At 41.5% G+C, this 17,705-nt stretch overlaps 1 protein-coding gene across 4 annotated transcripts in view; it reads left to right on the top strand.

Annotated features, from left to right (window-relative positions):
- Window positions 1–17,705, top strand: part of LOC121186969 (kinase suppressor of Ras 1-like) — a 70,576-nt gene that overhangs the window by 36,236 nt on the left and 16,635 nt on the right. For 3 of the 4 annotated variants that reach the window (XM_041045925.1, XM_041045928.1, XM_041045927.1), the window contains 17 exons: window positions 418–754; window positions 1,014–1,177; window positions 1,283–1,349; window positions 3,353–3,436; window positions 3,533–3,594; window positions 5,605–5,717; window positions 5,865–6,039; window positions 6,953–7,010; window positions 7,936–7,990; window positions 8,297–8,548; window positions 8,639–8,835; window positions 8,925–9,021; window positions 9,382–9,515; window positions 9,612–9,743; window positions 10,110–10,245; window positions 11,642–11,775; window positions 12,379–14,969. In XM_041045925.1, the coding sequence (XP_040901859.1) occupies window positions 418–754; window positions 1,014–1,177; window positions 1,283–1,349; window positions 3,353–3,436; window positions 3,533–3,594; window positions 5,605–5,717; window positions 5,865–6,039; window positions 6,953–7,010; window positions 7,936–7,990; window positions 8,297–8,548; window positions 8,639–8,835; window positions 8,925–9,021; window positions 9,382–9,515; window positions 9,612–9,743; window positions 10,110–10,245; window positions 11,642–11,775; window positions 12,379–12,466 (2,285 nt within the window). In that variant the 3' untranslated portion in view covers window positions 12,467–14,969. Of the gene's footprint in view, window positions 1–417; window positions 755–1,013; window positions 1,178–1,282; window positions 1,350–3,352; window positions 3,437–3,532; window positions 3,595–5,604; window positions 5,718–5,864; window positions 6,040–6,952; window positions 7,011–7,935; window positions 7,991–8,296; window positions 8,549–8,638; window positions 8,836–8,924; window positions 9,022–9,381; window positions 9,516–9,611; window positions 9,744–10,109; window positions 10,246–11,641; window positions 11,776–12,378; window positions 14,970–17,705 lie in introns of those variants that run through there. The other variant, XM_041045926.1, reaches the window with a different exon arrangement.

Genomic DNA, 17,705 nt, shown 5'->3' on the forward strand with positions numbered 1-17,705 from the left:
CACATGGTGCAAATTCCTGTATAAAGCTGCATTTAATCAATTTCTCTCAAACTGAGAGCTCAGTGTAGTGCCCCTTAAAAAAACACAAACAAATGTAAAATAAAAGCAAATGAAGAAAAGATCTTTATCCATCTATACTAAAGTTTTATTCTAAAATGAGGTTTTAAAAATAAAATGCTTTGCTTACTTTGCTGTGAAGAGGCGGATGTACTGTGGATGTATTATTCTGCAGACCTGACTGTAGCTGCAGGGTGATGCATCCCAGATTATTTCAGCTTAGGTTGTTCTTAAATACACACTGTTGAGACAACATGGCCAAAAACATGTCCTGATAAAACCAACAGTAACCATCCCAGTCATATGTTTGTACTGTGTGACTGTGTACTGTACTTGCTACTATTTACTCTTTGTCTCTAGGAGGCGACCTGAGGCCTGATTCAGGCACTTCTGGTAGCTCTTCCATCCCAGTACAACCCACCAGCACCCACAGCGCCTCCATCTCCATATCAGTGGTACCTTGTTCAGATGACCAGAGACCATACGCGTCAGCTGACGAAATGACTGACGTCTTCGCCCTGGAGCCGAGCAGCCCTCCAGCCACCCAGGCCTCAAAGATGCGCACCTCCAAGCCCTCCCACACGCCGCCGCCACCTTCTCGCAAGCTGCTGCAGCTCCTCCCCAACATTGCACTGACGAGAAGCAAGAGTCATGAGTCACAGCTGGCCAACCGCATTGAGGAGCCTGCTACACACAAGTAGGTGTTACGGTTAAAACTGCAGTCACGTCTTTATGACTGCATTTGAACTTTTTACTATCAGTGCCCGAAATGTCAAGTTCACACGCAACATGTCTTCTAATAACAGGCAGGTTTCCCTGTGATTTACTGAGCTCATTCACTTTTACTAATCACATGACAGTTTATTTTTTCAGTAAGTTGTACTGTGCAGCTGAACTGTCTCAGAGTCAGAGATTGAGGGGGGACCACAGTATCTGAGAACTCTCTGTCTCAGCAGGACCTGTAAGAAGAACAAAGTGCTGGCCGCTATTCAGATCAACGGCTGCGGGACCAGTCTCGAGGACTCAGCTCTGCGGTCGCCGCTGCCGTCTGCCCGAGCACACGGCCCTGTCCCGGCCTCAGCCCCATATATGATGCCTGCCACCCCGACCCTGCTGGACAGTGAGTCCCCCCTCATGAAGATACTGAGCTGGTTTTCTGTTCTCATAGTTCTTTCATGTTATGTTTATGTGTTTTTGACAAATTATATTTTCATGCTCTTCACAGGTATGACCATACACAGAAGTTCCCCTCAGACAATGAGGAGAGACATTGGCCTGGCAATAACACACAGGTCAGTCACCAGCACCCCTGTACACCCTCCTGCTCTGGTTAGAATAAAAGACTATAAAGGAAAAAGTGACAGCTGCCTTACATTATGCTGTAGACACTGTGACTGACCTGTCACATTATTTTTAGCGAGTGTGGGCTGTGTGTGAAAGGTTTGGTGTGACTGGCTGAGATGAACCTGTGTACTTGATGGGTCCACAAACCGTTTTTTTCAGTTTTCTGTCTGATTAACATTCACACTATCATTGCTGTGGTTTCCTGTTAACTGGGATAGATAGTGAGACTGGGATAGAAGTCAGTCCAAATTAACACTGAGCCCTCTGATGTAAATCACTGTGGATTCAGTGCATCCGTCTGGAGTGTATGGCGTGTTGTGAGAATCCAGGAATTTGAACAATGTGCAGCGCTCGGTCTGACCCGCTGTTTATCCAACCCAGTGAATGTTTTAAGATGAATCCAGCTGAATGACACAGCTGCATTATGAATAGCATTTTTATTTGTGTTTTGTGGCCAGTTTTTTTCAGAAACCCACTGTAAATTCCCTGGTCACATTTCCCTAAATGTGATTCAGCATAAGTCGAGCACAAGTGTGCTGGTTTCTGGTATTTTCACTCACAATGAAACGAGTTTAACCCAAAAACAAAAAGCATCCAGTGAAGCAGCAGCTCTGAGGAGGGAAACACCTTGCTGATGAGAGAGGTCAGAGGTCAGACTCGTTGGAGCTGACAGAAAGACTATGCTAACTCAGAGTTAAGTTAAGTTTAAGTTTATTATTTGTGCTTGGTCCATTCCTCGACCAAGCACAACAGTCTCCGATCTCCAGGCGGTCCAAAGTCCAAAGCCCCACTCTTAACTTTCTGCTCCACGGCCGCCCCCATAGTAACCACTCTGTCTCAGCTATGCTGAGAACACGTCCAACCTTGCGGTGGATGGACTACAAAAGGTTCCAGTCCAACAGCATGAATCCATGGACCCAACCCGTTTTGTGTCAACAGTCCAGGCTGGTGGTGGTGGTGGTGTGATGGTGTGGGGGATGTTTTCTTGGCTCACTGGAATCCATACCATGATGAATTGAGGCTGTTTTGAGAGCAAAGGGAGCAACTATCCTGTATTAGTGTTAGTGTTCTTAATAAAGTTCTCGCTGAGTGTCTGCAAAACACTGACACAGGTAACGATTTGAAAGAGGTTTGCAGAGCGTGTTTGAGGGGAAAAAATGAGCAACAGTCACTTGATGAGAAAAATGTGAACGAGCCATTATCAGCAATAAGTCTTAAAAACAGCAACTGATAAGGTAACATGGAATACATGACTACATTTTCAAAGTAAATGTCAAGCAAAAAAGAAAGTAAAAGTCAATCATACAGACAATCATCATGAAGCCCCCAAATATAAAAATGCTTGACTTTTTTTATCTTCTTTTCACACCTGTGTGACTCTGAATCCCCCCTTATCACAATTCCACTTTGAGCTATGTCTTCTTTTGTGGTTTCCAGAGATGTGGGCCTCTTCACGTGATGCCTATGTCATGGAAAGTTAGAGAACCTGAGTGCTCAGAATAAACCAGAACACTGGTCTTATCTAAGATGCACGAAGTTTATTAAAAAGGTCACAGTTGGTGGTTCATCAGCAGCGGAACTCTGCGCTCAGAGTCTCAACCCACCTCTGGCTCCAATAATAACTAAATCATTAGCAAGTTGTTTCCCGAGTTGTATTAAACATCACAGCCTATAGAGGCCGCGAGTGGGACCTCACACTTTCAGCCTTGTTAAGTTAAAAACATTAGCCTGATAATTCGTTCAGTATAGTCACAGGGTCAAAATTATACAAAAGCCATAAAAGAAAATGGCACATTGGGTTTAGGTGGATTTCCTCTCCTCCAGATCTCCGGTCTTCCTGACTTCTTAACCTTATTCCTCAGGCTTATTAATCTGCATCAAATGTCAGAAGATAGTGTCACTATGATGTAGGAACGTGTTTTTTTTTTTTTCCTTTCTCTGGTCTTTGCAGGTTTTCAACAAAGTCTTGGCTCTCCCAGGTGTGCCAGGTGTGTCACAAGAGCATGATGTTTGGTGTAAAGTGCAAACATTGCAAGTAAGAGACTATAAATATAACCTCCCCCCACTCTGTCTGTTTATAGTATGACTTGTTATGGTCTCATTAGTGTGTGTCATGTCCATCTGTTCACAGGTTAAAGTGCCACAACAAATGTACCAAAGATGCTCCCTCGTGTCGGATATCATTTCTCACAAGTACGCAACATTTGGATTTACCCTAACATCTGTGCTAACGCTCTGGTAAACCATTGTATGGGTGTGTCAGCTCATAACACCTCAAAGAGATAACGGGTGCATTGAGGAAGTGAGTAACTGTCTGGAGACTAACACGAACAGGCGCTAAAAGTTGTGCAGGAATCAGGATAATAGTAACATCCTCAGGTTGACTGGCATGTGGAAAGTATCACAGTCACCTGATGGCCTGTCATTTGTGGTTTGCAACCTGCATGCACCAAATTCAATCCAGTTTCACGTTTCAGTCATTCTGTGGTTTATCCTCATTTTATTTTCTGTTAACCTAAATCTTTTTTGGAGAGCACTTTGCTGAGGTTTGACTGACATGCGTGTTCTTGGTCTTGACTAAAACTAGACTCAAATGTTTATTTTTCTTTAACCAAGATGAGACTAAAATGTCCAGAGATTTAATCAAGCAAAGAGTAGGAGCACAGGGGCCTCGATACCTGTGAATGGAGGAAGTCTGGAACCTGGTCTTCAGTGTTTCTGAAGCTGCTGATCTCCTGAGATTTTCACACACAGTCTTAAGAGTTTAACTCCGAACGGAGCCAGAAACATAAAGCATCCAGTGAAGCAGCAGCTCTGAGGATGGAAACCCCTTGAAACCACCTCCTTCATCATCTTTTTTTGAAAATAGCTATTTTTTGTACTTGTCACTGGCTGTAGTATCACATTCAGTGGTTTTTACTTCATGGGTCGATATTTGTACTATGTTGGTTTTCCATCTCTGTGTGATTCCTACTGAGCCTGTTTTTCATTGGGTGCGTGAAAAACTTCAAGTTGCAGCTTGTTGTGGTTTGTTGCACACTGGATGATGCCATGTTGCTCTGTGTATCTGGACAAAATATTCATCTTAGTTCCTTATCTCAACACGCATTGGTTATTTTGCAAGTTCAAACTTTTCTGAACAACTTTCCGACGTCATCAACTCATAGTATTCGAACACAGTAAAGCAAGTCTGGGCTAATGCCACCTCAAAGAGGTTTGGGTGGACATTGTTATGGCTCGGTTTGTTGCATACTACATCTGTCATGTCATCTTGTTCAGTGTCTTAATCTTATCTTAACACACATATGTTATTACACAACTTCAGACTTTTCTTCCCGTGCGTGTTGTCAGCACCCAGATCCTCAGGGAGCGACTCTGTTTGCTTTTGGGATACAAGTTGATCACAGCAGTGTTTGTGAAGAAAGTCATGTTTCACCAAAAAGCTTTTCTACTGATGCAAACAAACTGTGGCATCATCTGTCAAGTCAGAACATCCAAACCATCCAAACTTGAAAAGTCAACTTTTCCACTAGTGCAGGCCGTCCTGTGACAGCTGGCTTCTTCTTCTTCTGGGCTTTTTATCAGTAGAGCAGAGGAATGAGAACAGTTTGCATGAATATATGATCATACTGTATTATTGTATTATATGATGCATGATTATCGTTCGGGTTTAGTGGATGTTCAGTAACAATATCAACCCAACCCTGTGAAAAATCCATGAATTAAATAGAAGTTTTCACATCAGCCTTCACGTGATAAAATCCATTTCGACTTTGCTAACATTCAACATCAGATCTGTGAGTGTCGGAGCAGCAAAACAGAAACAAGAGGTTGGGTGACTCAGTTTCTTTCACTCTTCTTTATTTCCATCACAGTTCATTTTGTAGTTAAGTAATTGTGAGACAAGACTCAGCATGCTCAGTTCTTTACACAGTTGCCTGGATGATATAAACAGCTGGATGTCTGTAAATTTCCTTCAGCTTAATTCCAGTAAAACACACATCCAGCATATCAAAAGACAAATACTGCCTCATACTGGTTGGCTGGAAGCACATTAGGAAGGGCTCTTATAATGAACAGTACATTGCTATGAGGAATGGTTTCAGGAAGCTAAACTTGTTTCAGTGTACACTCAGGCACCTGCCCATGGATCGACTTGGAAAATTGTAGTAAAATTAACCAATGTCTTAATCTGACTTTTAGCACCAAGGATGCGCAGGGCAGAATCAGTGCCATCAGATATCAATAATCGGATTGATCACACAGCAGAGATCCCACCGCAGTATGGCACTTTACCAAAGGCAATAACCAAAAGGGTAAGTACAGGTTTCTTTATGATTATGTATTTGGAATTCTGTTCCGGTCTGTGAGGACAGAAAATAAATGGTGTCCATGGAAGATTCTTACTATTAGAATAATACAGATGTATGTGTGTGTGTGTGTGCGCCCCTGTGTGTTAACAGGAGCCTCCCCCCACTTTAAACCAGCTGGATTCCAGCAGTAACCCATCATCAGCCACCTCCTCCACACCTTCCTCCCCAGCACATTTCCAGCAGAGTAACCCCCCAAGTGTCAGCACCACCCCCCCACCCAACGCTTCACCGCGGGGCTCCCGCGACAACCGCTTCCACTTCCCAGGTCAGCACCCTGTGTCACTCACATACACAGAAGCTTTGCGTCATGTAAGCAGGTTTTCAACCAGACAGATTTTTCACAGCAGTTTGTTCAGGCTGAGGTAACCCACACAAGATATGCTGGTTATATATGGATATGGAGGTTATACTGAGAGATGTTCCTAATGTTTAGTCTGCTCTCATTGATAGTTAACAGCAGCACAAACGTCAGCTTCCAAAATAACCATTAAGTCTCTAAATCAGTTTAAACAAAAACCAAAGATTTTAACCTTTATGAAGGTGGAATTCATCAGAGGATTAGTCTGTTTTACCTTTAGCCAGGTGTACTTAATAAACTGACAACTGTTTGAAGCATTACATATTCACACAGGTACATATTTTGTTTTTGTGCTGTGATGTTTATTCTCTTTCTTTAAAAAAAAAAAAAAAAAAGCAGACGAACTGTGAACCCAGAAAGATGAAAAGGATGAGGTGAAAATGTGAGCCTAGCATTTCAGTCTCAGAAAGCCTTAATGGTTAACAGCACTAACAGGTTATATTCCATTGTCATTTAGCAGATGCTTATGTAAAGAGCTACTAAAATGAGCTTACGTAGGTGTTTTCCAAGGAAAAGAAAAACAAAAACAGAGCAGACATTTAGTTAGTTGGGCGATGACACATCTCTTTCCTCGCTCTCTGAGGTCTGAGCTACGTTATCTTAGCTCTTATCCCAACTCTCTCATCTCTGCAAAAGTTTGGATGGCCAAACCAACGCTGTATGGTAGTTCAAGAGCTTGAGACATAAACAAATATAACATCCTTCGTTCTCCCCGTGACCCTGACGGATTAAGCGGTATAGAAAATGGATGGATTTTATTACTATTTAATTGAATTACTCTTGTATTCGTTCAGTGCTCTGAAGCTGTGTTTTCCCACAGATGTTTCTGCTTCCACATGTGCTGCTGTTCAACATTCTGCCAACCACTATGAGTCTGGGTAAGAGACAACACCACTGACACTGATGCCGTTTACCGCACATGCATGTTTTTTAAATGTCGGTTGTTGAGTAACAAGAAATGTCAAGGTTACATTAAAGCTCATTTATACATGGTGTCTCCATTACACAGTCTGTCCACCAGGGGACACTGACAAGTTTAATTTTACTCTGTGAGGTTTCCTGCTCACCACATGTCCTATACACAAGTCTGAAACACACATTTCAAGGATACTCATTATTAATAAAAACCTAGTCTGCCAATGTTTCTTCATCAGAATGTTCAAAATATCAGAATCAGTATCAAAAATACAGTATTGTTCTGGCTTTAATGTATGCAGCACAAATATATAAATGATAATAAAGTTTTTATGGTAAGAAAAAGTCTGTGAACTGTTTGAATGACCTGGTTTACTGCATTCATTGATCAGAAAATGTGATCTGATCTTCAGCTGAATCACAAGTATAGACAAACACCAAACAATTACAATCTTTCATATCTTTACTGAAAACACACATAACACCCAACATTCACAGTGATGGCGGAAAAAGTAAGTGAACCCTTAGATTTAATAACGGGTCGAACCTCACTGGCAGCAGTGAGCTCAGACCCTGCAGCAGCTGCAGATCAGACCTGGACCACGTTCAGGAGGAAGTTTGGATCGTTCTTCCTCCAGAGCTGCTTCCGCTCAGACATGTTCTCAGGACGTCTAGTCCCTCAGCTGAGGCTCTGTGCTTCCTTTTTACCTCACTGTGAAATCCATATTGTGATTTCAGCCTTATCAGGACACCCAACCGTCTCCATTTATTGTCAGTCAACCTACTGTATGTTCGACTGATGGATATCTAAACTGTTTTGCTCACTGCTCAGTGATCCTAAATGTAATCGTTTTTGTGGGTCACTAATTCTTGTGGTTTTTCTTCCAGAGTGTCACAGGTGGTCGACACTGAGACACAGCTACCAGCCACAGAACAGGGAGGGGTGAGTACTTACAGTCACCAAAATGATGAAGTGAAAAAAGCTTTTATTTGTACGCTTTGTAACACAAATTTCATTTCCCTGTGTTATTTATAGACAAAAGTACTGTAGTGGAGTATATTTCTTTTTTCTGTCACTGAAACATTTAGTCATTAGAGGAAGTTGGACAGTCTCTTACTGTAAGTGTCTCTGAGCAAGGCTGGATTAAATAACTGTATGTTGGACAGCCACGATGACATTCCCTATGGCAAAGAAATAATGCTGCAAACAATTCAATGTCCACGTCGATTTCCCTACTCTTTGTCCCAGGAGGAGGAGGAGGAGGCAGAGGAAGATTACCCAGCTGAGGAAGCTGCTGACCATGGCAGCAGTAAAAACAGCTTTCAGGCTGAGGAGTGGGATGAGGATGGGCTTGAGGACCTGCCTTCTTCCATATGCCGTCGTGGAGCCGTTGGCCGCTGGAGGGGCAACATCTCACGTAAAGCCAGCCAGACCAGCGTCTACCTGCAGGAGTGGGACATCCCGTACGAGCAGCTGCAGCTGGGAGAGCTTATTGGCAAGGTGAAGATGGAGATGCAATATAGACACACAAAATCTTGGTATGAAAAATATTTCAACACAGCTGACAGCTTTAACTCTGTGTCTGTCCAGGGTCGCTGGGGGAAGGTGCATAAGGGTCGCTGGCACGGTGAAGTGGCCATTCGCCTACTGGAGATTGACGGCAACAACCAGGATCACCTGAAGGTCTTCAAGAAGGAGATGATGAACTACAGGCAGACCAGGCACGAGAATGTCGTCCTGTTCATGGGAGCCTGCATGGCTCCGCCCCACCTCGCCATCATCACCAGGTACAGCTGCATGACTCACGGGGGTGTGTTTAGAATTTGGGATGATTTTATAAATACAAATAACAGTATTTTATGTGTTTTCTCTGCAGCTTCTGTAAAGGTTTGACTCTGTACTCTGTTGTAAGAGAAAGAGGTCACATGTTAGACATCAACAAAACCAGGCAGATCGCACAGGAGATTGTAAAGGTAAGCAGACATGGAGCTGCTGTCAGGTTGTGTGAGATGGTGAAAATGAACAACAACAACAAAAACTATTCTAAACAATGTCATTGTATGAATATATCTGATAATCTGATAAACTAAATACCACACAACAAACTCTTTGAGCACTGAACTTTTCCTAGAGAGCACTTTGAACTGTGATCTCCATCAGGCCTTTATGGATACAGCATACATATGCAAATAAATATAGTAAATAGAAATGGTAATGATGAAAGCCACAGAAAGACATGTACACACACACACCACCCCCAATTTAAAATGCTAGTATTAGAAAGGTCTTGTCTCAGCTACAACTCATCATCCACAAATCCATGTCTTGTACAGGGAATGGGTTATCTTCATGCCAAAGGCATCATTCACAAGGATCTGAAGTCTAAGAACGTGTTCTATGACACCAACAAGGTGGTGATTACAGACTTTGGCCTGTTTGGGATGTCTGGAGTGGTACAAGAAGGCAGGTAGGAGTGAAAGCAACACTCCAAAGAAATATATTATCTTTATGTTTGGTAAGCCGTGTTTGTTGTCTTTATTAGTACTTCTGTGTGTGTGCTTAGAAAAAAGAACGTGTTGCGGATACCCCAGGGCTGGATCCACTATCTGGCTCCAGAGATTGTTCGAAAGATGAGCCCAGAGGTTGATGAGGACCAGCTGCCTTTCTCCAAAGCTGCTGATGTTTATGCATTTGGGTATTCACTCTCGTTCATTACATGTTAACACACAGTTTATGCTTTATTTTAAATGAAAAGGTGGGACTGAAAATCTATTTTATACTAACAAAGATTTAAAGAAGCATTGGATGAGTTCCTTCACCTTTTGTTTTGTGTAACCTTACCAGCTCAGCTCACGAATGCAGACAGACATGTTCTACAGCTTTTAGACCTCAGTGTATGTGCACATTTCTGCAAGCTTTATGTCCGGGTGCTCTGTCATGGCTTATTTGCTTAGATTCGCTTGGCATGAACAGAGATGGAATGTGGAAGAATCCATCCAGCTGAGGAGATTTCACAGTCACTGGTTTTCCTGATCTGATTTTTGTCTTGTGTCATTTACAGCACAGTCTGGTATGAGCTGCAGGTGGGAGACTGGCCAATCACCGACCAGCCCGTGGAAGCTAAAATCTGGCTGATTGGCAGCAATGAGGGCATTAAGAAGGTGCTGTCAGATGCCAACCTGGGCAAGGAAGTCACGGTGGGTCTGTGGCATACAATGATATTCAAGATCACAACCCCAGCACACATTAGACAGACACACAAAAGCAGCAACATTGCATGTGCAGTATCTCATGGTTCAACACTCTTCAGTCTTCACATGCTGTCCTTTGACCACTTAGTTTGGAAATACAAGGTACAGTATGTTACCAACATTATGCTGATGACACATAATGAGATCACTGGATGAATACAAACAGCTGTGCTCCATCACTGTCAACATCCCTGTTCTCCTGTGCATTTGTTGTTAGTATATTGGCTTGTTATAGTTGTTTATCTATACATGTGTATGTTCTGCATGTCTATATGGTAAATGTGATTATGTATACATGCTCAGATATGTTTTTCTATGTAAAATACATTGAATCTTGCTTAGCATAAAATGCACTATATAAGTAGAGTTGGCCTTGCTTTGCCTTAGACTTTAAGCATGCTATTAAAGCTGTGTTAGATCTGTCTGCTGCCTTTTACACAGTATAGGGCAGAAACTAGTCCATGCAACACGGTCTGATGATCCAGAGAAAGGGGCGAGATGTCATAATGTTTCTAAAGAGGAGCACAGCTCTAACTTTCAGACAGCGTCTCCTCAAAGGCATCTATGGTGTTACACAAAATGCAAAATATGAAAGAAGTTCAGCCAAGTAAAATATTTAAGTTAAATACCGAATGCTTATCTGATTGTTGCCCACCAAAAGTTAAAAAAAAAAAAAAAAAAAAGAACATGGAAAAGTTATTGGTGGTGGGGGTGTTTGACAAGTAGATATTCAGGGGCAGCCCCCCAACACACCATCCACCCCCCACCCCTGGTTTGCCTAAACCTGCAAGGCAGAACAGCTTCTGTTTCCTCTTCCCTTGAGCCAGTTTCCTGTGGGGTACAACATGGTTCCACCTTAGGTTCCACTTTATTCTTATTACACCTCTTGGGTGGGTAAAACGTTCTAAATGAGAGTAAAACTGCCCATCTTTGGCTCAACACATTCATCCAGCACCCCATTTAACCAATTAGCCGTCTTTGCGTTAGTGCCGTCTTTGTTTCTGGTTTAAAATTTGATGACCAACCAGTGAACTCCCATTTCAGCGCTAGCTTGTTTCCATTTAAGTATTAAGCTTCTTGTTGTTAGTTCTATCTTAGGCAAACCTTAATTAGTTATTAGGGCAAACCAACTGTCTATCCACAGTGACTGTCAGGTGTAGACTTCTGATCTCAGTCTGAGTATCATTAGAGGAACTAGAGCTCCATTTATATCAAAGTCACGGTGGATGCTTCCTAAGTGAGCAGTCACAGCTGAGATGTAAGCCTGTAAATGGCCAACTTACTGATTAACAGAAACCCCGGTCTGCATCATGTATTAATCCTCTTCCTCCCGTCCTAACAGGAGATCCTGTCTGCCTGCTGGTCCTCTAAGGCAGAAGACAGGCCCACTTTCACCCAGCTGGCAGGCATGCTGGAGAGACTTCCCAAACTGAACCGCAGGCTGTCTCATCCTGGACATTTCTGGAAGACACCTGAGTACGTATCATAGAAAGAATATGATCCGGGGTGAGCCAGCCTACAGCAGCATTCACGCCAACATAAAAAAAAAAAAAAAAAAAAACACAAAGGGAGTCTGAGTTTGAGCTAGAAGCAATCAATACACAAGCAATCAAATGGAAATGTTGTAGATAGGATTTTATAAAGAAATGTGAATATTTTGAAGCTGTCCTGCTGAGTATCAGCTGATATAAAGATCTTCTGTAATGTGACTGCTATCTTGTATTTTGAGGTAATGTCTAGATTCAGAAGTCTCAAATTCTGAGAGACCGTTTTCGAGGCGTTTTTGTTGCTGCTCTATCTACACTTTCTTTATCTTTGTTTCTCAGACACTTTAATGGCGTTTCTCACATGTTTCTGAAATTCATTTCTCCTTTCTTTCTTTCTTTCATTTCCTCTCCTCTGGGTGCTGACTGATCCACCTCTGCCTGTTCCTGTTGCGCCTGATCTCCACGGTCTCGCTTGGATCCTACATTTCCTCCTCCGTCTGTGCCTCTGTTCCACTGTCTGTTTCATGTGCTCACTTGTTTTCCAACACTCCTGATTTCTCTGTCTCTTGTCTCCGTCCTTCTGCCGGTGAAGGTTGTGGGATCATCATCACTGTCTGAGAGATCACTGCCATCAGGGCCTGCTCGCACACTGTCCATACATGTACAAATACAGCAGCTGAGACGCAAACTTCATTTGGATTTTAATCTTTATATTGGATTGAGCAAATACTTACAATGTTATTAAGAGAAGAGTTTGAGTTTTCTCTGTGTTCTTATCTGGAGCTGATTTCACCTGGTGTTGACATGTGATCTGGATCTGTTATTGATAAGGACTCTTGTTATCTTTATTCTGCCCACACTGCGATCAAACCTCAATACACAAGTTTGATAGACAGAGCTTGCATTAGTGTGAGTTTCTCCAGACACAGACCACATGTTAATACAAAGTGTAAATGGCATCTGAAGCCAGTGTCTGACTTTAGCTGGTGCTCTCAGCGACAGACTTTGCCTTTGGGGTGAGGGCTAACTAACTTAACCTTGCCAAATTCAAATTTACTTTATTGGCAGGACCGTCATTATGTACAATATTGGCAAAGCATATTGTAAAAGGTTGTAAGCATGATAATTCAGAATCAAAGGGAAAAAAGACAATGATGAATAAATGTGTCAGATACTAAACAGTCAATCATCTTATAGCCAACGTTCACCGCATCTGCTCAGCTCCTATTATCACTTCTACCTATAGCTGTCTCTTTACTGGATTACAGAAAAAAATCTGAATTTAGTGACATTGTCAGAGGTTATAGACAAAAATGCAGGTTGATGGCAGAAGCTGGACAGAGCATCAGTTACCACATCTGAATGAGATGCTGTAGTTATGCATGTAAAACACCAAAAATGTGGGCAAAACAATTCTAAACTGTACTGTTAATGTGTTTGATGAGGAACCAGGGCAGTGTATTGCTACCACTGCAACAACATTTTGCTCAGTCTCTTGTTTTAACATCCAATGTTTTGCAGAGTTTTTGCAAAGAAGAGGCAGACAACCTCTGAAATGTTTCCAGTGGACACTGACTCAGCTGGATGCTGTGTATATGTGTCTATTCTGCATTAGTAAAGCAGAACCCATCTAAACTACTGCCCACTGAAACAATATGAGTTTAATCTCTTCTCAATTTCTTCTTCTTAGTTGTTGCACTTCAGTGCCAACTGGTTCCTTACACTTTCTAACCACTAATTCTCGAAGCTTCTCTTTCAATATGAATATTGAAAGAGAAGCTTCTTCCTGTTTGAGTTTTGCTCATAGCTGGAAGGCTTCCGATGTTACTGCTACGGCTACTCCTGTTATTATTGTAAGTGAAGAGGTAAAATAACATTGATTTCAGGGTTGCCAAAAGTTAATATCTACAGGGTTGGTCCGCCCAATTTGCTAAACTGCATTATATTGTCATTTAACTTAAGTACCATCTCTCCATGCAGATTTGTTTTATTACTCCAGGGTTTGAGTTACTGCATCTATCTCTAAGATTTCTGCAGTACAGTTTCACTGCACAGAAATTTGACAGAAAATGACAAAGGAACGAACAGTGTCCTTATTAGTTTGGATCACAGAACACATTGTGGACAGTTCGGATTTGACTGGAACTAGTTCCTGTGAAAATGGTTGACAGGAAAGCAACACTATCAACACTGGTAACATGTGGCTCAGGGAGTGGCAGTGTCATGTGACCTGTCGCTCCACCACTTTGGTCCATATTAGAATATCTCGACTACTGTATGGATTGCTATGAAGTGTGGCTCAGACATTCATGGCCGGTTTATAAACTGTCATGCTCTGATTATCAGTGTACATATCAGGTGACCTCCTGTGGGCTTCTTACCAGAATGGTGAGACACTGCCTTTACACTGTACTGCAGTAATTCTTGACACTATGCAGCATGAAACAGCCACTCATATTCAGGCATTGATGAAAAGCTGCTGCTGCTAAACCACTGAATCTTGGGGCAGCTTCAGCTTTGCGTTGCTGTAAGAAACAGATACAACTGTCACGGCATCCTGTTTCGATCGATCAGGCATCATTAGCAGGTCAAATGGAAAACCACTGAGTGAAACCTCTCACAGTGAGATTTCAGGAGAAATACAAGTGAACCCTATTTGTTTTGCCTATTTGTTCAGTCTTACTTTGACTCCTAGCAGGAGAAAACAATGGTTTTGTCAAAGTACAAAGACATGCGTGATACTGCCACAGGTGTGTGTCTTTCCTGTGTGAAATCGATTCAGTGAACAGGATGTGGTTATTCTGTGTGTGGAATACAACATACACTTACCGAATACGTCTGAATGTTATGGGCTTCACAATGTGCAGTGGAACCCAATTGAACATGATCAAACAGTGACCTAATGCATATATGTATATAATGTGCTGGAGGTGTATTTAATATACAGTGCTCATGTTTGTACAAGTTTTGATTTTAATTGGTACTTCATTCATATTTATGTATAGAGTTTAGACTCTGTAGAAACTGTCGGTTGATTGGTGTTTTTTTTTGTTTTTTTTTTTGTCTTTTCTGTTTTTGAGGGAGGGGTGGGTTCATCTGTAGAGTATTTTTGTACAGGATTTGTTGATACTTTAGAAACTTCTGTTCTGAACAACTGCGGACATTAAAGCTGATCTCGAAATACTCAAGCGTGCTCCTTTTTATAATGGAATCAGTGTTACACAACTCAGCCTAATACAACATAAATGTGTGGAAACAATATTATAATATACAATACACAATATACATTAAGTTTAACTCAAATTGATGGGGCTCCCCAACCCGTGGAAAAACACGCCAAATTCAACACAACGCACATAAAGGGCACTGATATTACTTCCCTAAGATCCATGATTGATTTAAAGATTACACTGAGACCATTCCAGGCTGTGAGCTTACATCACCTTGTCCAGTGCACTGGTAACATTGGTTTGATAAGCACTGTATGCATAAAGAGTGGACTAACACTGTTTACAGCCACATTATTAACACTGTTAGGATTACAACACTTAATTTTACAGCAATAAGAACTTGTGTCCTGGGCTTGTAAGATTCTATTTAGTGTAAGTGGAGTTTACTGTAAGTTCACTGGGATATAGAGTATGACACACTGTCATTCAGTGTGAAAAAACTGAAGAGGAAATGTAAGAGGAACAGACGGGTTCCAGAAAGGCTGTGTTCAGATGGTGAAAGTGTTTAAAACAGAAATAACTGACAAACTAATGTTTGCTGTGTCATGACCTTGGGTAACGCTTCGCCTTTTTGACTTTGTCAGGGCACTTGCTGTTTCCTCTTGTCACTTGTCGTGTAAATGGGAGAACTTCAAAAACCACAGCTGCAGTTTGAGAACATCTGGAATGTAGAGTTTCATTTGGTGTTGAATCTTTGTCTTTTGGCACTCATTGACCGGGTGATTGGAAGGCAAACGCACAGTCCACAGTTAGCCACAGTTGATATCTATCTTATCTGCAGGCATGTTACTGCTCTCTGTGACCTCCTGGAAAAACTAGTCAGTCGGCTGCTGCGAGGCACATGACTGGTTGTTCATCAACTTCTGTAATAAAACCTCTGCAACCTTTCTTTTTTTTTCTTTTGCAGGGAAGCAGTGTTACTGCAGACTGACCTCATGTTAGGCAATGTTACAGTCAAAACAAAAAGCTCTATTACAAGTAAAAGTCCTGCACTCCAAATTTTACATAGGTTAAATATTACCCATATGCAAAATGTATTTTTTTAAAAAAGTGCTCTTTACACAGAATATCATGTCCTTATCATGCTGTTATACATGATAGTCATTATTAAAGGCTCATGGATTTGATCCTGTTGGCTAGTTTCATTTCGAACAATACTTCACGTGTCCATCATATGCTACAAGAGTGAGGTAGCATCAGATGTGACACATTAAGTAACTTTAATTTGAAATTTAAATGAACTCGGTAACTTTCAAACACTGGGTACCAGTGTGTACCAACCAGTGGTTACATAGGTTTCATTCCCAGGCCTTTCTGAGTGGAGTTTCCAAGTCAAAAGTCAAAACTATTTATTTAGCCCAAAATCACAAATTTGTCTCAGAGGTATTAACAACATACTGCAACATGTAAAATAAATAAACAGGAAAAAATGGGAGAAACCTCTGAAGGAACAACAAAGGAGTCTGTCAGGACGGACAGCTTCAGATAGAGAAGTTAAGTGTGTCTGGAAAGTCTGAAAAATTGAATATATACATTGAGAAAGAGACTGATAAGTTTGTGGCCTAAGATAGAATGTGTCAGTTTCAGAAAACCTAGCAACATAGTCTCGTCCTACATTTACACGCTCACTCCATGTGGTCATGGAGCACGCAGATCCCTAGATCGTAATACTTATGATGCATTCAGGGAGATCAGAGAGATACGACTTACTGCAGAGTAAACAGACATCAGCCGCTGTTTTCTTTAGAGATCGCACACACTGCTCATATGATTCACTTCCTTTTCTGACATCCTGTGCTCTACTGGCCAAGAACCACTGTACAGGTTCACTTTAAACTTGCATATAATCAAGTCAGTATCACAGTAATCAGTGTAAGTGTATGGAAGATGTATTTCTCTTCATCCCGTAGTGGGTTCTTTACACACAACCGGTTACCGATCGGTCACAAATCAAACTAGTACACTTCTGCATGTTTTAGCTGCATCTTTTTTTATTTGTTATTGTCTGCATTATAGATTTTTTCTTTTTCCTCTGGATTTTTTTTTTTGTAATCAAGCCAGTCTGCCATGGAAACTGTTCCATCTTATCAGCTGGGTCATTCCTGGTTTTTGGTGAAAACACAGGCAGGATGTAGGAGGGCTTTTATCCAGCACTGTGTAAAATCTGCAGTGAACCTTTCATCTACTTTCTCTGAAAATGACTACACATAGAGTCTTGAAACTTGTTTGACTTGGTTAATCCATCACAGTCAACTTTCTGTTTGTGCTTTTTAAGTTATTGTTAGAATTGCTAATGCAGACTTTTCATATCCATCTGTTACTGGTGCATCGTCTCACAAAGATAATATAACTTTGACGACAATAAAGGCAGACAACTACACACTCATGCTGAAAGCAAACTTCTGTTGTCTTCATCACTTAGTAAAGCTTCATTGGATTTTTATGGGATAAATTCCAGTATTAAACAGTATTATGTTTAATTAATAAGAGCTGATGGGAAGACCACCGACGCCTACAAATGTACAGTCTGTAAACCTTTGAATGCAGGAAGTAATTACGCTGAGAGACTGCTGCTTTGACTTCAGTGAAAAGTCTTCCATCACTGATGTTGGGCTAGATATACAGTATGAGCTAAGACATGCAAAAACAGTCCTTTAAAGCTGGAGGTCTGAACTGAAAATGCATCTGG

This window comes from Toxotes jaculatrix, chromosome 9 (genome assembly GCF_017976425.1).
Source record: "Toxotes jaculatrix isolate fToxJac2 chromosome 9, fToxJac2.pri, whole genome shotgun sequence".
Classification (NCBI taxonomy): Eukaryota; Metazoa; Chordata; class Actinopteri; family Toxotidae; genus Toxotes; species Toxotes jaculatrix.